Below are 20,566 nucleotides of genomic sequence, written 5' to 3' on the forward strand. Positions count from 1 at the left end.
GGCATGCAGGCTTGGCCCTGGGTATCAGCTAATTGCTGCCCTGCAGAAAAGGCTGCGATCCTGCATCCTTCTCCCACTGCCTCCTGTACCCCATGCAGTTGCTCTGTGCTTACCTTGCCCAGGTGAGTCTGCTGCTTGAGCCTCTCCAGGAACTGGGCATGGTGCTGCTGGTACACCAGCTGCTGCTGGATGGCTTTGGGGTTCTGGGGCAGGGGCTCTGAGCGGGTCCTGCCCAGTGGTTTGTGGTGGCCTGGGAGCGACAGGCGCTCTGCAGAGATGAGCGATGGGGCGAAGGAGAAGGGGACTGTCCCCAGACCTGGCACTGCAGGGGAAAGGAAGGAGAGATGAGGTGTTCCTTTGTCTATTGGGCAGACACTAAGATCAACGTCTTCCATCTCCTCAGCTGCAGCTCGTGGACAAGAAACGGGAAACCGAAAGGCTGCCTGCCCCAAGGGAAGCTCAGTGCTATGCCTTGAATGCTGCTGGCCCCACTGCCTGCCCCCAGCTCAACACTTACCTGCCACAAGTGGAGCGTGGGTGACTGAGGGCTCGAGGATGATGACAGGCTGGAGCCGAGGGGACAAGGGGCTCCCAGCCTCGTGCTGTTCCAAGCCAGCAGGGATGAACATGGGTGAGTGTGTGCCCGTGAGGACAGGCCCGTTCAACACAGGCACTCGGTGTGCCAGGCCAGAGAGAGGGCGACGATCCGCATCTCCCTGCAGAGAGGAGGGCTGGATTAGTAATGGGACACAGCACAAAGAAGGGATGGCACGTCCTCCCCATACCCACAGGCAGCCTCAGACTACTCAGAGCCAGCATATGGCTGGCACCCACCCAACAATCTCAAGATCCCCCCCGCCTGCCTTGCAGGAACCCTCTGCCCAGGTCTGGGGAGTTTCCTACAACCAGGTCACCTACCCTGGCACTAGTGGTGGCTGGCAATCCCAGTGTGATGGCAGGAAGGGAGACTGCACTCTGCAAGGCAAACTGGGCCAGGGAGCTCTCCTGCATCATCAGGCGCTGGGCCAGGGGTGCCTGCACCAAACACGATCCATCAGTCTCCTGCTCTGGGAATTGCAGAGCTCAGCATGGGACAAGCAGCTCAGGACAGGCAGCAGAAGTGGGGGGGCCAAGTCCCAGCTATCTGCGAGAACACCCAGGGCCAGGGGCACCAGGGACCCATATAGAGACAGCACATGCACTAGAAAAGCACTAGGGCATGCTGCAGAGGAGGGCAGCACATCACCACACTGGGCAGAGGGTCCCACCATGCAGGAACAGCTGGGCTAAGGGCAGCTCAGTGCAAAACCGGGGTCCCCGGAGAGGATGCTAGCTCATCTTGAGCCTGGGGTGGCGGTGAGAGAGCAGAGCTGAGGAGCTCACCTCGTGGGCCATGCTGGAGGCAGTGGGAAGAGCTCCGTGCTCAGCAGGGAGGCTGTCATTGGGAGAGCTGCAGCCGGACACAGGGGTGCTGCTACTGCTTGGGGAGGAATCTGTGAGCAAAGAGAAAGGGGAAAATGAACACCCATACCCAGAGTGGGCTACACAGCCCTGCCCCAACCCTGCAAAGCTCTCCCTCCTTCCAACAATTCCCAGCTTGCCTGCTAGAGGCAAAACTCTCCTTGGTGAAGTGGCAAGCTGGAGATGCAGCCGGCCACGGAGGAAGCCTAGCCAGCTGTGCTTGCTCAGGACCTTGCATGCTTTCAGCCTTACAGGTCCATCAAGGGCCCAAAAATCAGCACGATTCAGCTGCAGCAATAACCTCCCCTACCTCATCCACCCCCTGTACCATCACAGCACAGAGCTTGCTCTCACAGGCTGTGCCCCACAGAAGGCACCAATAATTGCCAAGCCTCTGAGACATTAATTTCTCCCTTGGAGCCCCACAGCAGGCATTATATGCAACCCCAGGCTGCTCCAGCCTCTCTGAACTCCCAGGCTCTCCCCACGGAGGCAAAGCCCTCACCAATGGTCTCAGGTGGTCTCCTTTTCAGAGAGGGGGGAGCGCTCTCCTTCCGTGTCAGGGGGTTCTTGCGGCGGTCCAGGCACTTCCTGGGCTTGCAACGCACCTTCAGGTTGGGCTCAGATGCTGTGAGGGGACAGGGCAGTCAGTCCCAGCCCTACCACGGGTAAGGACAAAGCTGGACTGACTTTGGTGGGGTTACTTCTCGTCTCCAGCCATCCCCTGGCTGTGAGCTCAATGGCATCAGGGCAGGAGTGAGATGGTGTTGGCCCCCAGCCTCACCTGTCTTCCGCAGTGGAAAATGCTCTGGGGGATCAAGAGAAGTGCTAGGGACCGGGGACAGGAAGGTGCTGAGTACAGGAGGGGAAGGACCTTCAGGATCCAGAGGCTCCAGAGACCTATGGGGAAAAGCCTCATCAGAGATTCTTCCCTCTTTGCTGAGATGATCAGCCATGCCTCCACTCATCCAAGCCCACCATCAAAAGGATTGCAGGGCAAACTTGAGCAGCTGCCCTTGACGCTGGGTGGGTCAGATTATCCGGGGTGCTCTTGTTTTACCTGTATGGCATGGCTGGAGGGTTGGGGTTGCTGGTTCTTTCCAAAGCTGCTGCCTGCTGCTTCTTCAGGATGACCTCAGCCAGTTTCTGCTTCACCACTGTGCTGGCCACAGCACCTGCAGGTGTTACATGTCGATGATTTCCAGCTGATGCGGCCCTGCCTATCCTGCACCTCAGCAGGTAAAATATCACTGGAAAAATATCAGCATCCTGAGAGCTCAGACTCAAAGGGCAGGTGGGCAGCAGGCTCATGGAAACGGGGAACAGCTGCACTCCAATCTCTGAAGAGCTCTGCACCTCCAAAAGCTCGGCAAGCTCCTAATGCAGCAGGCACTAGATGGCGCAGGGAGATTGCAGCAGCAGGTTTGCTCTCCTGCATGGTGCAAACCTTCCTGCCCAGCACTCAGCACCCCCTAAAAACTCCTATGCACCAGGCTTGGGGTCTGCCAGCTCTGGAAGGCAATTTGTGCCTTGCCTTGTGAGTGGGGCAGCACAAGCACAGCTGGGTTGGGCTGCAGCACTGCAGTAGCTGTTGGGCATAGTGAAACATCAAAGCAGGGCTCTATTGCCACCACTTGGCTGGTATCAATAAGAAGGACGCAAATCCTGGCCAGGGAGTCCCAGGGTGCAGCTCACTGCTCACAAGGATCCAGGCTTGCCCCACACTCTTTTCCTGAAGCTCTTTGATGCTCACGACAGAGATGCTCAAACCAAGAGCATGCAGTGTGCGGCCTGGGTAAGGGCAGCGCTGTCTGCTGAGCCCCTGCTAGAAGCTGCTTTACCCTCGCTCCCTGTGAACTTGGTCCCCCTGATTTTGGGGAATTGCCTCCTCAGGAGGAGATGCCAGACATCAGAAAACACTGAGGCTCTTACTTCTTTTGCTCTTGTCCTTATTGAGGATCTGCCGCAGCTCCTGCTCCTGCTGCCCGGGCTCTGCCTCACGGTGCGAGGTCTCCATGGTCACCTGAGAGAGGAGAGGGCACTGTCAGCACCAGGGGACTTGAAACACTGTGCCACGGGGATGGAGCATCTCTGCAATAAGGCTGTTACAGCATTTTTGGAAACCCAGTGGGCTGACAAGGACGTGATAAATTGTTTCATTGCTGGGTGCATCTTTGTCTCCCAGAGATGCTCAGTCCAGAGGAGGCCATAAGGATGCTCAGAGGCTGGAGCACCTCTGCTATGGAGAAAGGCTGAGGGAACTGAGAAGGTTCAGCCCTGAGAAGGCTCTGGGGAGAATTCAATGCAGCCTTCCAGTGCTTAAAAGGAGCTTACAAATAGAAAGGAGAGTGACTTCTTGCAGGATGGGATGGGGGGGGAACAGCTTAAACTTAAAGAGGGGAGATTTAGGTGAGATGTGAAGAGGAAATTCATAGCTCAGGGAGCAGTGAGGCCCTGGCACTGCTGCCCCAAGAACTGTGGGTGCCCCATCCCTGGAGGTGCTCACAGCCATGGCTGGGGCTCTGAACAGCTGATGGAGGAGTGGGTGCAGCCCAGGGCAGTGGGTGAGCTAGGGGAACTCTGAGGTCCCTTCCAACCCAACCATTCTATAGTTCTGTGATGATGAAAGGACCCTTCCAACCCAAGCCATCCTACGGTTCTACAACTCTACTCCTGCAAGGGGACAAAAAAGTGGTTTTTTAGTACCCATACCCTGACGTGCTGGTGGGCGAGCTGCTCCACTTGCTGCTGGTGCAGGCTGGCGAGGAAGAGCTGGTGCTGCAGCTGCTGCGTGTGCTTCAGAGCCAGCAAGGCCGTGTCGGAGCCGGGCTTGACAACACGCTGCCCGATGCGCAGGTCCATGGGGACGGCCTGGGGCACCCGTGGCGAGGTGCACGGGGTCACAGCAGCTGTTGGGACACAAAGCAGGGCGCAGCTGGGTGAGGAGCAGCACACGGAGGGGCCTCCCGTGCCTCCCACCTTTGGGAAAGCAGTGGGATGGGGATGAGGATAACCCGACGTGCAGGAGGGCACCGCGAGGAATGTGTGCTGCTGCTGAGAAGGGCTTGCCACATCCCATCTGCTGCCCGTGAGAGCCTCCTCCGTCATCCAGGCAGAAATCCTGTATGTTATACACCCTTGGAGCGCCTCCAAAGTGCTGCAGGCAGCTCGCCCTGACACCACAGTGTTGCAAACTGAAGGCGCTCCCATCTCGCACAGGGAACCCCTTCAACCTCACAAGACCACCTCGGCAAACCCTCGCTAGAGACAAACTAAAGCACCCACTGCAGCAAGAGACCTTTACCACAAAGCTCCCAAAGCCTTGCAGCTCACACCCTGCAGCGTGGCACTGCTGCAATGCTGCTACAAAATCCTACAACCTGCAATATTGTTCAGACTCTAAGCAGCAATGCCACCTCTGCAGCCCTGCCTCCATATGAGCAGTCCTCAGTGAAGGCCAGATGGAGCCATTTGCAGGAGCAGAGCCGGAGGGAACAGTCTTGCAGGCCAGATGGAGGCAGTGGGACATCGCTTGCCCCCCAGCAACCACCCCATTGCCACCCCCACAGCAGCCACATCCAGCACAGCTTGCTGGGGATGCTCCATGCAGCACAGCATCTGCAGGTGGAAAGGGGATGAGCAAGCACAAGACTAAAGGATGCAAAGACAGCCCCAGTGCACCTATGGCATCCCAAAAAACACGCAGCCAAGGCAGCTCCACGCTTCAGGCACTGCAGCATAGGAATGAAAGAAGCTGGAAGCAAGCAGGTGGGCAGGAAATCCAGAATTAAAAGCCACTGCACAGTAATGCATCTGCAGGGACAAAGCCACTGCAGCCTGAGAACTAATTGTTTTTCTAAAGTAGTGAAGCAGCTCAAATTAAAAATAATAATAATGATCATAATGCAAATGTTATTTTTATAGGCAGAGAACCACACCCTGCACTGTGCAAATCTCAGCCTCAACGGCATCAGGGAGCTTGTGCTGACAACTGCAATACTGCAGGAGAAATCTCTGCGGGCTTCAGCCCCGTCATGCAGCAATGCAACAGGGAAACCCAGCACTGCCAGGACATCCTGCAGTGCCAGAGGGGAAAAATGCCCCTGATCCATAGGGCAAATGTTTCCCAACACAGCAAAACCCCCAGATACACATTCCCAGATTCAACCCGTAGGAGCTGATGCTCCCAGCCCCACGAGGGGGTCTGACCTGGTTCTCTTCATCTCTTTGATAACCACCCGGGATTTCATTTGTCTCTGGCTAATTAGTTCTAATTGCTACAGCCTGGGTGATGGGAGATAACAGCTGGAGGGTGAATGCTGCTGAGCTCCTATGCCCTGGGGCTGGAGGGAGTGTGCTGTGACCCCCTGCACAAACACTAAGACTGAGATGCATTTGATGAACCAACACAAGTTACCCCGAGCCACAAGACCCCTCTCCTCTGCTCTCTGCCCTTTGCTTCACTCTTCCAGTTCCAAAAACACTGACATCCTTCACAGTGCTGACAGCTCATCCTCTGCTGCCCGAGCGGCTGCAGAGCTCCAGCCATCTCCCAGCTCCAGCCATCCCTGCATTCCTGCTAAACATCAGCGATTTTAGGATGGGAGCGATAAGGCTCCCTCCTCCCTGCTCCTCGTGACCCAGCGAGGAAGAGGATGCACAGCGGGAGGAAGGCTGCAGCACTCTCCCAATGCACTGCAGCTGCACAAGGATGGGCTGTAATGAGCAAACCTCAGGGTGGGAGATGGGGACTTGTAACAGCACCCACCCACATCCCTACAGAGGGATGCTCACTATCTGCAGCCCCATCCATCCAGCCCATCCTGCTGCACGCCACCAAGGCACAGGAGTTAGGATCAGCATTAATGCAACTCGGTGTATAGTTTGATTGTAACAGCAGCCAATTACTGTTGAGAGGTGCTTGCACTGTCCACCTCCAAAATAATTCTATTCAGGGAAATAAGGCCCTGATTTCCCTCGAGAATCTGTGTGCCACAGTAGCAAAGTCACCGAGCGAGAGACCACTCATTAAAGCACTCAACTTTCCCATACAAATTCCTCTGCCCTGCTTTTATGCTGCCTATACAAAAAGCCACGTTAACAGATGGCAAGTCAGCACACTAACAAAGGATTTGGTAAAGCTCCCTTCGTTTCCCTCTGCTGGAGATTTATTCTTCAGCGTCGCGGCGTTGTTTGCAACAACACATTTCAGGCATCAGCAAAATCACACGAGTTACTCCAAATATAATTGCTTGGCTCTGAGATACAGAGAGCTGCGTGTGTGCAGGAACACCCTGAGGATGGGGAGGACCAGAGCAGCCCAGCGAGCTGCAGCCTCCATCCCCACAGCTGCTGGTGGCATCCAGGGGAGCTCTGAGAGCAGTTGCAGCCTCCCTGCATGTATGATGCTCCAAACACCAGGAGGGAGCTCCATGCACAGCCCTTCCATCCATCAGCTGCCGACCCAGGGCAGAAAAGGGGCGGTTTTGTTTGAGCCTTTTTAAAAACAAACTCCAAAGCAGCACAAAGCAAGGAGCGGGAGGGAGGCCGTGCAGGCCAGCAGCCAGAAAAACAACTCCTCACTGCGTGCCCCAAGCCAGGAAAAAGGCAGTCGAGCATCCCTGCAGCCAAGAGGCACCAGCACCGCTCCGCACACCGAGTGCCAGGGCACAGCTGCTTCCCAGCCTCACCCCCTGGGACCCACAGCACCCCAGGGCTGCCACCCACCCCTCCTGCAGCTCCGGATGCCCCCACGCAGCTCCTTTCCTTCCCTTGGGGCTGCTGGGTTCAGCCATCAGCTCCCTCCGTGGCTCGAATTCACATGGGGTTTGCAGCTGGGATGTGTGCCAAGAGCTACAGCGCACAGCTCCTCTCTGGAGCTCCACATGACGGAGGCAGGCGGCCAGCAGTGCGCTCCTCCTCTTCCCTTCACCCCAAGGAAGGGCCCTGCAGCCAAACCCAGCACTGCCAGGGCTCTCAGGGAGCTGCTCCCATCCTCGCATCCTCCTGGGGATCCCTGCAAGCACCACGAGGGGACAGAAAACCCCATAGAGGGAACGACACCCAAATCCACTGCTGGGTAGGGCAAAGCCAGCATCCTGCTCCCAGAGAAGAGGAGGATTCGGGGCCTCTCTTGCCTGCCAACATTTTTTTTTTTATTATTATTTTTTTTGTGAATTATTTTTAGTTTGTCAGAACATTCGCATGGGAAGGGGAAGGCCGGCGCTCAGCGCATCGCCCTGCCACCAAAACGCAGCCAGAGGCGGCCTCAGTGCAAGGACACAACGCTTCCCCTGCACAAAACCACAGCGTGGCACGGCACAGAGAGCCCAGGAGGGTCTTCGGGGTGCAATGCAAGCACGGCACCCCTCATGCAATGGGGGTGAAGGCGCTGCATCGCCCCTGTTGGCACCCCGTGCCGCCGTCGCAGTGCCAGGGTTGTTTTTCTGGGTCACCGGGTGCAGGCAGGTGGCAGGGAGGAAAGCGCTGCTCCGCCAGCGCGCTTGGAGGAAGCCAAGGAGGCAAAAAACAGTGGGGCCTCGTGTGGAGGCGATGGCCCAGGGCAACCGAAGCCATTGCACAAACCTTCCCCACCTGTGCAGGTCACACTGCAGCTCCACACCCTTCCTCCACGGAAAGGGGAGATTGCAACAGGTCCTGGGAAAGCTGCAGGGCGAGCGTGAACGTGGTTCCGTGTGGGTTACAGGCATTTTCCAGGCTGCTCTTGCTGCTTTTTTTTCCCTGCAGTGAAGCCTCTGCTTTCTCTGCTCTCTCTGCTCTCTCCTCCTTGGGGTGATGCCTGCTGCAAGTGCCCACAGAGCACTGGATTTGGGGCTTCTCCCACCTTGCCCCCGCTCTCTGTGCGCAGGGTGGCAGTGACTTTCTCAGGCTGAGTGCATTACTGCAGTGTTGGTGCAGCTCACTCTGTGCTGGGTGAGCACACTGCTGCACACAGATCACAGAATGGCCAAGGTTAGAAGGGTCTTCAAGGATGATGAATCTCCGACCCCCCTGCCGCATGCAGGAGGGCCACCAATCTTCCCTTTTAATACCAGACCAGGCTGCCCTGGGCCTCATCCAACCTGGCCTTGAACACCTCCAGGGATGGATGGGGCATCCACAGCCTCTCTGGGCAGCTGTTCCAGCACCTCACCGCTCTCATCATAAAGAAAAGATGGACAGAGCCACCCTCAGGTGGAAAGAAAAAGCAACGAGAAATCTTTGCTTTGGTATTCCCTGCTTTTTAACCAGGCATGAGCAGCAGTCGGCAAAGAGCTGCACTTCCATAAAGGAGAAATAAAGGCAGAAGCAAATGGTACAAATGCAAGGAGCAAAGCAAGCTGCGGGTCTTTGCAGCCCTTCAGCTCCAGGTTCTGCAGCGCTGCCATGCACCAGGCAGCCTTCACACAGCCCACTGAGCTGCAGCTAAATGCACTTCATGAAAACCCTGTCCCATCTTCTGCTGATTAGCTGTGAAAGGTTCAGAGTTCAGCCGGGTTGAAAAATGCATGTGATTAAAAACATTCCTCTGAAATAAAAGGAAAAGGTCTTCTCCAGAGCCACGCACAAGGAACAAAAAAAATAAAAAGAAAAAAGCCAGCCGGAGGGGATTTGTTCAAATTAAAAACACTTAAATAAGAAACCGCACACACACACAAAAAAAGATTATGTTGAAATAACACGAAGATCACAAAGCTGGGACTGGAGCAAGAGGAAATCCCAGAGCTGGGGTACCTCACATAACCTCCCTGCAGCCCCCGGGGTGCACGCATTCAGATGGTGGCTTTAAATACAGGGCTGAGCACTGAGCTCCCCACAAAGATGGGAAAAGCATCGTCACCCCGTTATCTTCGCCCCGCTACAGAGGGGAGGGATGTGGCAAGTGGCTGCTGCAGCCCTATGGCGATGCTCCACGAGTCCCTCTGCTCCCACAGCTCCACCTGCTCCCATAAAAGCAGAGCATCTGGGTGTTTTTCTCCTCCCCAGCCCTGCAGGAGCTGCATGGGGAGCTGATGCTCGCTCCAGCCCAAGGGCTTGATGTGGGTGGGTCCCACTCCTCCCTACCAGACATCACATTCCTGCTCCAAAACAAGAGCAGGATGATGTATCTCTATGACAAGCCCTAAAGACTTTTTCCACAAGGGCAGAACTGCGTCTTTCTTTCACTCTGACTCTTGAAAACCTCATTTTCTTTTCCTCCCCTGCAGAAAGTTGCCAGAAAAATCCCAGACACCTGATGACTGAAGCCTGGCAGAACCTTGCAACCAAAGCATGAGCCACCATTAAAAGCAATGCACCTGGAACCAGCAACCCCATGCACACACACCTGTGAGCAAAACACATTACTGAGCTATTTCCAGCACCTAAATCAGAACCTGAGCCATAAATGAGACCCACATAAGGCAGCAAACGGCCCAGGGCTGGCTAGGTTGACTCCCACTGGTTATTTGCAGCTCGTGACCTTTGAGTCAGACATTTAATAGCCCTCCCTGGAATTTTCTCCCCACAAATACGTGCAGTTACATTTTGAAACTTATGACTCCAGGACCCAAAATCTCACAGTGTGCTGCTGGGGTCAGGTTGCATTATATGGGCACCAGAGGAAAATGCTTTGCACCTGGAGCTGCAGCTTTTATTAATGCTGGCAGGTGCAGAAATCCTATCTTTATTTCACTGGGCTATCTAGAATACAAAAGGGGAAAGAAAACCCCATCCATCCGGGCAGGATCTGTACCTGCAGCATCCTTACAAAGCAGAGGACGCAAAGTGCCACAGGGAGAGGACTCAGGAGGACTCCAGCTCTCAGCAATGCATTCCTGCCTGCTCCTGCTGCACACAGGGTCCAGCTGCCCCTGCAGCAGGGGATGTGGGTGCCCACAACGCAGCCAGCAGCCGTGCAGCTGTGTTTTGGTGCCTTTTCCAAGGCAGCTTTTCAAAGTGTTCCCAAATCCACACGTTGGGATCGGATCTTTGAAGTGTTTCGCCCGCAGGGCAAAAGCGGTCAAGAGGATTTCAGGTAACCCCGCATCACAGAATTACCCTCAGAGCCCCAGATTGTATTCCTAGCCCTGAATTTTGCTGTAGGTGATGCTTTAAACCAAGCAGCTTCCTTCACACTCTGCACAGCTCCCACAGCATCCAGCAGCTCAGCACCCCCCTGTGCTGTCTCTGTTCCGTGGGGAGGCTTTTAAAACCTCCAAAGCATCAACCACATCCATGCAGAGAGAGATGAGCCCGGAATCCCGCATGGCCAAACCTGGTGGTGGTTCAAGTTTAAATTTGAGAGCAATTCAGGCACAAGGGCAAAGCTGAGGGCACAGGATTGAACCAAGCCGTGGGCAGGCAGCACAAGAGTAAGTACTAAGCACTGCTTATTTTATTTTAATTGGTTTCTCTGCAGATAGATCACATCCTTGTGAGCAGCACCCTGGCACAAGGTGGGGCTGACAGCTCACGGGGTGGACATAGGATCTACCCCTGCCACAGCTGGACACCTCTGGCTGTAGTTCCCACCCACACTGGCTCCATCCCAAAGAGCAGCACCTGAGCTTTCCCTGGAAAGCTTCTCCTTAGCTGCAGTTTCCCCTGAAATCCAGACAAATCCAGGACCAAAGAGCTTTGCTGAAGGGAAAGCCAGCAGCACTGCGTGCTCCCCAGAGTCACGTGGGCAGCTTCTGCTGCTGGAAAGTGCCAAGAATCGGGATAAGTCCTCAGCCAAGCAGAGCACAGAGAGGAACCATCCCTCCCCGTTGGATTCCTTCCCCCAAAACCCCTCACCTGGTATCACAGCCTGGATGGGGTCTGCAGTGCAGCCCACAGCATCGCGCACCTCCTCACCTTGCAGCACAGATCCCACAGCCTGCTCCCGAAGCCTTAAATACCACCAAGCCTCGCAGGAGGAGACAAAAGCAGGTGATGTGCAGCAGCTCCAAGCAAGCAAGTCCTCGTGCCGTGCCCAAACTCCAGCACCCCGGCGTCCTCCAGCAGCACCATCTCCTCCCTCAGTGCAAGCTCCAGAAGGAGACACTGTCCAGCCTCGGCACCACCGCCCTCCAGCAGCACTTCCAGAGCTTTGCTGAGGCTCTGGCAGCTCTCCCTGCACCCGGAGCAGGTGGGTGCAGAGCCCCAAGCAGCACGCAGGACGCCTCGCCTTCCCGCACCGGCTCCTTACATCAGCACGAGAGGATGTTGCCTCCGTGCCAAGGGAAGCAGAGGAGAGATCAAACGATTACATAAACCTCTCCCTCAATTACCAACCATTTGCACAAGCAGAGGAGAGCGTTCCCAACCGGTTTGGACCGTGGCAGCTCTGCTCTTTGGTGCCCACAGCATCTCTGGGGTCCCCGGTGTCACTGTCCCTGGGTGCACAAGGCAGCTGCGCCCAGCATCCCACCCTCCATCCCCTTTGCTCATGCCTCTCCAGATTGCAGCAGCCTCGCTTAGTGCTGGGTCACTGCTGTGCTGTCACCAATGTTCTAGCTCAGCTCAGCCCCTTTTTTTTTTCTTCCCTTCTCATTTTAATTGCTGCGTGCACACAGCAAGAGCCCAGCTTGACTCATAACCCCCCAGGGAGGAGCTCCGGGCTCACAAGCGGTGCTTTGCTTGATGTGGAATTGCTGAGACAAAAGCCTCGGCTCCCACAATACCCAGTGACTCCTCAAGGGGATCTGCTCTTTAATCAAGGCCTTTCTGCAGACTGCAGAGAAGGAAACCCCTTTGGCAAACGCTGGCCGAGGTCCAAAGCTGGGGATAGAAGCCAGATTTGGTCACGAAAAAAAAAAAAAGGTAAAAATAACCCAAGCCCAATGCAATACAGAGAACAAGAGAGCAAGGAGTAGAAAGATGGAAAAATGCACTGGCATTGCACACAGGGAACAGGATGCACAGGGAACAGGGCTTACAGCGCTTCAGCATCACCTCCAACCAGCACTGGAGCTGAGATGTGGGCTTTAGGGCAAGAGCTATTTATGTCAGAGGAAGGAAGCCACAACACTTTCAATTTCCTGCACAGGTACATTTCTGGCATCCTTTGCCCTGGGTCCTCACCAAGAAGCTGCGAAATGCATCCTTCAGCTCTAAGCTGGGGCAGTGAGGCAAGGTGCAGGCATCAAACCCTCAGCACAGAGGAAGCTGAAGCGTGCCTGGATCCAACAAACACTCCTGCTGTGCCACAGGGACACCAGTGGCAACCACTTAAGGTCAGCACAAGTGCACGTGAGAGGCTGGGCGAGCTGCTGGGCTGAAGCTGGGGAATGCAACAAGGGTTGGAAAAGCCACGCAAGGCAGCAGGGCCAGGTCTGAGCAGGGCTCATCCCAGATCTGGTCAGGATAGAACAGGAACAGCAGGCACAGAGCAGCTGCAGGACATGGGTGTCCCCAGCAGGGCACCAGGGCACACTGGGTGCTCACATAGCAATGCTGTCCAGAATGCTGGACCAATCCTGCTGCTGAGCTGTTTGAGGAGGAAAAAATAGTAAACAAAGCCCCAGAGAACCCAATGCAGAGGTTTTCCTTGCACCAAGGAAGGATTGCATGCGTCAGGGATGCATGCAGCGGCTCCTTGGTGGGTTTCAGAAGACCATGCAGGGTCAGAGCTGGTGCCAAATCCCCCCCCAGGACCCCAAATAACACCAAGCACCCTGCTGAGTGCACAGTGCAGCGTTGCACTCAGCCCTGAGGACGCTCCAGGTTCCAGCACCTGCAAGAGACCCTCCCAATCCCTTTGGCACAGTCACTCCCACGAGTCACTGCATGTCCCCCATGGCCAGCATGCCCCATGCAGCCACCCTGCAGCAGGATGAGCGATGCAGAGGTTGGTGGGAGCCCTGGGATCTCTCCCAGCAGCCACAGAACCGGGCGCAGCTACCACACCCCAGTGGTTCTCACGGGCAAGCAGGAACCTTGGCAAAGCCCCATCCTGCTGGCAGCCAGCCTCACCAGGCTCATTAAATGCAATTAAGCTGGAGTGGGTATTCCCCCCCTCCGCCCCCCCAACCCGTCCTCTTCTCCTCCTCCTTTTGGGGATATTGCTTTGAGACAAAACAAACAGGGCAGCTTTGCGTGGGCTCAGGCAGGTGGCTGGCACCTGGGCCCCACGCAGCAGCAGGTGGAAATGGCAAAGGCTCTGCAAAGGGGAACGTGCAATAAACCGGATCATAAAGGAGCTCATTCCCCTGCACATCCATTTTAGAAACAGGGGAAGGACTCAGCCTGAAGTGACGGTTTGTTGCACCAGCATCCCGCATCGTTCTATAATTCCATGAAGATGCAGCAGTGCCTCAACCTGGGCACAGCAGGACGGTGCTTCGGAGCCCTTTGCACAATGGGCAGCCAGCAAAATCCTCTCCCCGCCCCCTCCCCACATCCCTTTGAGGCAGAAAGGAAGAAGGCTGGAAACATCCTTCCTCTCCTCCGCACAATAACGATGGAAATAGCACGGGAGGAGCGGCGGAGGCGGCTCCACGCAGCCCCAGTGCCTGGCCAGCAATAAGGACAGCACGGCCAGCAGCTTCCTGCCATTGTCCCGGCCCTGTGCAGCTGCACCCAGCCCAGGACAGCAAAACCAAGAGCTAAATTCAGTTTCAAAGGGATTTAGGAGCAGAAAGAAGGCGCGATGAGATCCACTGCCCAAGCTGCCTCATTGCTGCCAAGTGCAACCCCGTCAATGCTCAGATTGCGGTGGCACCCCTGTGCCCAGCAGCCAAGTTTGAGATGAACCCCAATCCTGAAGCTGCCAGGCTTTTGCACTGCACAGGGAGAAAAGCAAAACAAAACCGACAAAACCAAGAGGAGAGCAGAAGATCCCAGCACAGGAGGTGAAATTAAGCCCCCAGGGAGCAAGTTCAACATTACATCCTCACTGGCTGCTCCAAAGGAGTGGTGATGTGCCCACCCTGCTCCAGCACACGCATCAGCAGCCATAAAACCCTGCAAGCAACTCACACCAACGTAAACCCACTGCTTGTGAGTGGGTGAGGCTGGCAGAAGAACCCACAGCCTCAACAGGGAGAGAAACGGGAGCAGGAAGGAGAGGGACAACACCAAACAGCCCCGTGCTCCTCTGCTGAGCTCAGAGCAGCCATGGAAGGACCATGAGCATCGTGCAGGCAGCAAGGGCTCTGCATCCCCACTGGCCCTGCCCAAAATACCTCCTGCAAAGTGGAACCAGGCACTCTCACAGCAGCTGCTGCTGCTCACTGCACCGCTGCCATCCCATCCACAGCCCAGCTGTGCCAGGAGAGCTGTGAGCCCGGCTGCTCTGCTCCCCAAAGGCTCCCAAGTGCATTTTTGTCCCTCTTGACATGTTAAAAATAGAAACCAGCAGTGTTATTGTCCTGCAGGCAAATATAGAAAGCTTACATCCTCGCTTGCTAAACATCTACGCAGCAGAGACTATTCCAACACGCTGGAAAGCTCTATTCACCAATAGAGCAAAACTTGGGAGATCAGCACATCCCTAGGAGAATTTGATGCACTGCAGCTCTAAACACCAGTGGTTAACTTGCCCTCCCCCTCCTCTCCTCGCTTCCCTGGCTTTTTTTGCAGGCTTTTACGCATCTGCTCACTCTGGCCTCCAAGGAGGCTGCGCAGGCTCGCACGGCACTGCAGAAGAACGCGCTGCCCCGGTGCTGCCCTCGCAGATGGGAAAGCAAACATGATCCAATCTGGGAGTGGACTTGTCACTGTCCTCCCTTAACACTTTCCAGCTCCAGACAAAGCGTTGCTGCAAGCAAACCGATGGCACACTGAGAGGACAGCTGGAGGACGCTGCATCCCTGCTCCAGGTTCCAAAGGGTGAAAGGGATTTGCATTTGCGTGCTCTTTACAGACCCCTGAAGGGAAAAGGCAACGGTGACCCCAGCAGCAGGAGAGAGCTGAGCTTCCCCATCCGTCACCCCTGCTGACTCAGGAGGGAGGGGGCCCCAGCCTCATTCTTGGAAAGGGAAGATTTCTACGCAAGCTCGGCTTTTCCATGAGCGTTTGGGCGAACGCACTGCACCACTCCCACCCAGCTGGGACGGGGCTCGAGATCCAATTTCATTTCTCCAAAAAAGCAAATAAATAAATAAATAGAAATCACACGGGAGATGGAAGAATCCATCGGGTCACTTCCAGCTCCAGGCAGGATCCCCAACTTCTGCAAAGGCAGCCCTGCGCAGGGACTCTCCGTCTTTCCTGCAGCTCCTCAAAGTGCTGCTCAACGTGGAGATGCAGCACCAGGACCCGCTGCTGCCTCAGGATGGAGAACTCAGAGGGTCAGGTGCAGAGTTCCAGGGGAGCTGCCTCAGTCAGCCGGCCCCCAGCAGCACAGCAAAGCCCAAGCAGGTGATGGCAGCAGGTTTGTGCTGCGTCCCATGCTGCTGCCCATCACTCCATCCCACCTGCTGACTCCAGGGATCTGCCAGCTCCAACTCAGAGCAGCATTTAAAGGCTGGCTTCTGCACTTGTGCTGTGCCACGTGCTGGCTTGCTGGACTCAGCAGAAAGGAGCAGCAGTCAAAGCCAGGAGCATGCAGGCTATCGCACTGCAGGCATCGACAGGCTCCAAACAAGGCACCCTCCACTTCAAGCCCAGCTCCCTGGGGGTAGGAGCACCCCAACAGGAGGACAGGGAAAACATCAGGGCTGATACATCACCCCAGCAAGCACTGCTGCAGGAGTAAGGCTGTAAATATCCTCATGCAGACGCAGTGAGCAGCCTGCGCATAACTCACTTCAAACCCCCCCACCTCCCTCCCTTTCCCCTCCCCTTCGCCCCAAAAGAAAACACACACCCAGAAACAGAAGGAAACCAGGCAGGAAAAACCCGATGGTCATTCGACAACTATTCCAAGCCTCCCTGATCCCAGGAGGGAGCTGCTCTGTGTTCCACCACATCCCCACAGCCACATCACAGCTGCCCCGTGCCCTCCCCCATCATCCTATGCCAGCTGCCAGGGTCTGGTGCACCAGGGCTGCTTTCTCCTCATTTCATGCCGTGCACATCTCAGCTGGCATTTCAGAGCCAGCCCAGTGCCAGATTTCTCTCTGCTGAGCCAAGGCGCTTGGAAATGCATGACGACTTCAGCAGATTAATTGGAAACACAGCCTGGGTGTTGCAATCCCAGGAATGACTCCAATTTCAGGAACAAATGTTTTCATCTCAAAGTGGGAGCAGTCACCCAAGTGGAAGGGTGCATTTTTGTTGCTGTAGCTCACCCCTCCCCTGGTGTGGGGGGTGGGATGGGAGCAGCACTGTGTCCCAATGGAGCAGCCAGACAGGCACTCGAGTCACCAGGAGCTGCTGCAGGGATCCCTGCTGCTCCAGCTGGCTCCAGAGAGGGACAGCTGAGGTTTGCCCATGTTCTCTCTCCTTTTACAGCAGCACATCATTCCTGCCATCATCTACAGCAAGAGGTGGGAGAAGAGGAGGTGGTGGGGTCCCTGTGCAGTTCACCAAGTCCCCAAGGGTGGCTACAAGGCAAGAAGAGTCCTCCTGTGGTTCCATCCACATCCTAAGGATATGCTCCCAGTTCTTGCACTAACCCTGCCTAGAGCCCAGCAGAACCTGCTTCACCACTTCAACCAGGCTGGAAAAGATGTCCCTTGGCTCTTCTATCATCTCACGTGGATCCTTTCACCCTAAGGACCAAAGGTGGCCAAAGAGTCCCCAAAAGGCCTCTGCTGAAGGCTACGGGAGCTCAGGGATTCACTTTCTGGTCCCATCACTCTTGAAGGTGACTCTTCTGCTCCGTGTCAAACGGGTGGTGACAGCCCAGGCCACCACACTGCAGCAGTGCTGGAGGGGATGCTGGCTGCCAGCACAGCTCCCCAGAGCCAAGCCCAGCAACAGGTCAAGAAAGAAGGGACCTATTCCCACAAGGAGTAGGGCTGAACTTGCCAGAGGCTGGAAATCAATCCCCACAGGACCATTCACTCCATCTAGTGGCAAGCCATCCCCGTGCTCCCATGTTGTTTCTCCTTCTCTATAGCAATAACTCTTTCCCCCTTCCAGGATTTTCAACATCAATTTGCCATTTCTTTGCTCAATGCTGTTTCCTGCCAACCTCCCATGCTCTCTTAGGTGGTCCCTCCACAGCCATCACAACTCTTGAACTCTCGCTCTCCCTTGGCTGACAAAAACAAAGTTCTGCCACGGCTTAGCAGCTGTGCAGCAGCTTCCCTGCTCCTGAAGGTGATAAGCAAAGAAGAAAAGCTGGTCTAGCCAGAGTCCTGGCAGGGATGTCAGCTCTGATAGCCTGCTGCCAGGACTCCTGCAACCCAAGAAAAACTGTGTGGGCTGTGGAAAGGGCATGTGGCTGCTGCTGGAGAAGAAACCAAGCTGAAAGCCCAGGGATGGATGCTGGGAGAAGCCTGCTTGCTCAGCTCCTGTGAGCTGCACGCACAGCTAGCAGGCACCCAAGTGGGAAGGAGGGATGGAGGTGCTGCAGCTGCTTTGCTGAGTCTGTATCTGCTGCAGACACGGAGCAGTGCTCATGTCCACTTCTCATTTGGCAGAGGTGCAGCAGGACTGTCCCACGCTGAGCTGCAAGGACGTGGAGCAAGCAAGAGCAGCCTGCCTCATGCAGATGAGACTGGGGAGGGGAGAGCTGTGATTTCAGCTGGATAAAAAGCATGCTCACCTTCCCAACCAACTCACTGCTGCAGGTCCCATTTCGGCTGGCTGCACCTCCTCTCCTCCAGATGCTTGGCTTCCCTCAGCAAAGCTTTGCCAGAGCTGGAGCTGAACCCAGAGCACAGCGCACACCACAGTTTCTCAGCATCCCACTGGGCAGTGAAATGCTGTGGCACACCCAGGCCTGCACAAATTCCTCCTGCAGCCCCCTGTCCAGGCCTAGATCCACTTCCCCCCAGCCCCAAATCCAATTTCTTTATAAAGCTTTGCCTCTAAGAGCAATATTTTTCTCTATAAAATTGACATTACAAAGACAGATCCTGGGTAGAGTTTTGGCTAGGGGTTTGATTTTTTTTACTTGCTGCCATGAAGATGCTAACCCCTCTCTTTGCTGGAACCAAGATGCTCTTACCTCTGCACTGCACCACGCTCAGAAGCCACCCACATCAGACACCTTCCTGCCAAGACAGGTCCAGCACACTCTTCCATTACAACTCCCCAAGACACATCCCAGTGCCATCCTAACCCACAAACCTCCTGGAAGCCACTGTGACCAAATCCTTGCATCAAATCCATGCAAATCATGACTTTTCTGCAATTCATTTAGATATTCTGACAAAACAAAACCACCAGATGTTGTAATGAGATGCCACTTACAGAGCTTTCCTCACTCCAGCACCTCCTGTGAGATCTGCAATTGGGGCAGCCCTCTCTCCCTAATCAGGATATCTGAATGCTAAAAGCACGTAAGAAAAGCAAACTGTAGCATGTTGGCTTTCCAAACCAGCCTGGTGAGCTCCAGCCAGGTTTCACCTCTCACTCTCATGGTCAGCAACACCCAAGTCACGAGCAGAGAGGAAAAAGCTGCACGGATGGAGCTGGTAAGTTATGCAAGGATGCCCTCCGGCCAACAGCAATGCTGGGAGGCCTCGTGCCCCAAGCCAGGAGATAAGGCAGCAAGAAGAGAGGACACGCAGATCCAGCACACACCCAAGCTCACGCCAGCCCCAGCCCACAAATCCTTCTGCAAGTTTCTCCGTCCCACCTCCAGATGTGCCAGCACCCCATCCTACACCCTGTGCCCCTCCCAAGCTTCTCCTCTGTCACACCCTCCACCTTCTTTGCTCACTTTGGCACATCGTCCCCAACACGTCTGCGTGATGCGAAATGACCTCAGTGTGCTAGCCAAGCATTATCACTTGTTCCCATCGCTGTCACAGGCCATCATCCAGTCTGGGCTCCTGCAGAAAGGAGAAAACCTCCACCCAACAGCACAGTTACTCACAGCTAAGCCAGACCCAACAGGACATCCAGCCCCGACAGCACAGTCTCACCAAGAAGGAAAAATTCCTTCCAGTTCCTTGAGGCTTGACAGATCTTTCAAGGGTTCTTCATTTGTCACTGTTATGAATCCACACCTCAAACCACAAGCATAAAAAAAAAGGCAGCCAATAAGATAGACAGGAGCTGCAAAACAAACCTGGGAGCTCTTTGGAAGGAATGAGGCTCCAGACAGTTCTCCAGGGGCTCCTTTTTGCTGTGATTCGATGTGAAATCAGATCAGACACGGTACTCCCAGGACGGCATTTCAGGGCCAACGCACAAATTGCAAACTGTCCTCTGCTCCCACCACAACACTGCTTTGCTCCATTTCTTTGGGTCTCCTTTGCTGATGAAACCAGCCTGAGCTTCACCACCATGCCCTCCTTCAAGGCAGATCCAGCACTGTGCAGCCATGAGCTGCACAACAAGCCACGGCCCTTTCTGAAGTGGAACTGCTCATTTTTGAGCTCCAGAGGTGATGGAAAGTCCTTTCTCCTACCTGATGGCCCACCTGTGGCACCATTCAGAAGCAGACTCGAAGCCTTTAGCCCTGATCAGTTATTTTTGAGGACCAACAGCACTGTGGCATTGCCACCAGCATCATTGCTCCTGACACCAGCTCCTGTTGATCCGCTACTGATAAACCTCTGAGAGCAAAACCAGCAAGATTTACACACAACCTTGCACGTGTAAGGAGACAGAAAGCAAAGCGTGCCCAAAGAGGCAAGCTGCAGACACTTCTGCTCAATGACATCCACATCAGGAGCACTCCACAGCTTCATCTGAGCTCCCAGGGAAGCTCAGCATCCAGCTGCAGTATTTACAAAGCCAACAAGAAGCACTGAGCTGGCATCTGCTGCCTTGCGAGGCTCCTACCTGTCCATGCAGGGCTCCTCAGGTTGCTGCTCGCTCCCGAGCTGAGGTTGCATTGCAGCAAAGCCTCTTTGGTGACAGACGAACCACCACCACCCTCTGGTTGGTTACAACCCACTATCAGCATTTATTTATTTTAGAGCAAGTGAAGTGTCAAAGCACATCTCTACAATCCGCATAGCAGGCTGGGGAGTGGAGCTCTGCTTCTGGAGAGCCTTTACCTACAAAGGTTTAGCATCACTACACACACAGAGGAGTATTGGCACCTGAGACCTTCAGGGCATCCCTCAAACAC

At 55.1% G+C, this 20,566-nt stretch overlaps 2 protein-coding genes across 12 annotated transcripts in view; one reads left to right on the forward strand and one right to left on the reverse strand.

The window, feature by feature from the left end:
• The window catches only part of LOC128091854 (cytochrome c oxidase assembly protein COX14), a 161,638-nt gene that overhangs the window by 40,154 nt on the left and 100,918 nt on the right, over positions 1 to 20,566 (forward strand). The window lies entirely within an intron of this gene.
• HDAC7 (histone deacetylase 7) overlaps positions 1 to 20,566 on the reverse strand; it is a 60,209-nt gene that overhangs the window by 7,380 nt on the left and 32,263 nt on the right. For 9 of the 11 annotated variants that reach the window (XM_052705221.1, XM_052705220.1, XM_052705222.1 and 6 more), the window contains 9 exons: positions 4,174 to 4,370; positions 3,394 to 3,484; positions 2,522 to 2,636; positions 2,246 to 2,361; positions 1,967 to 2,089; positions 1,384 to 1,493; positions 919 to 1,035; positions 518 to 716; positions 114 to 322 (listed from right to left, as the gene is read on the reverse strand). In XM_052705221.1, coding sequence (XP_052561181.1) covers positions 114 to 322; positions 518 to 716; positions 919 to 1,035; positions 1,384 to 1,493; positions 1,967 to 2,089; positions 2,246 to 2,361; positions 2,522 to 2,636; positions 3,394 to 3,484; positions 4,174 to 4,370 — 1,277 coding nt within the window. Of the gene's footprint in view, positions 1 to 113; positions 323 to 517; positions 717 to 918; positions 1,036 to 1,383; positions 1,494 to 1,966; positions 2,090 to 2,245; positions 2,362 to 2,521; positions 2,637 to 3,393; positions 3,485 to 4,173; positions 4,371 to 11,238; positions 11,608 to 20,566 lie in introns of those variants that run through there. The other 2 variants (XM_052705223.1, XM_052705215.1) reach the window with 2 other exon arrangements.

Source organism: Tympanuchus pallidicinctus, unplaced genomic scaffold (assembly GCF_026119805.1).
Source record: "Tympanuchus pallidicinctus isolate F22 unplaced genomic scaffold, pur_lepc_1.0 scaffold53, whole genome shotgun sequence".
NCBI classification, from domain to species: Eukaryota; Metazoa; Chordata; class Aves; order Galliformes; family Phasianidae; genus Tympanuchus; species Tympanuchus pallidicinctus.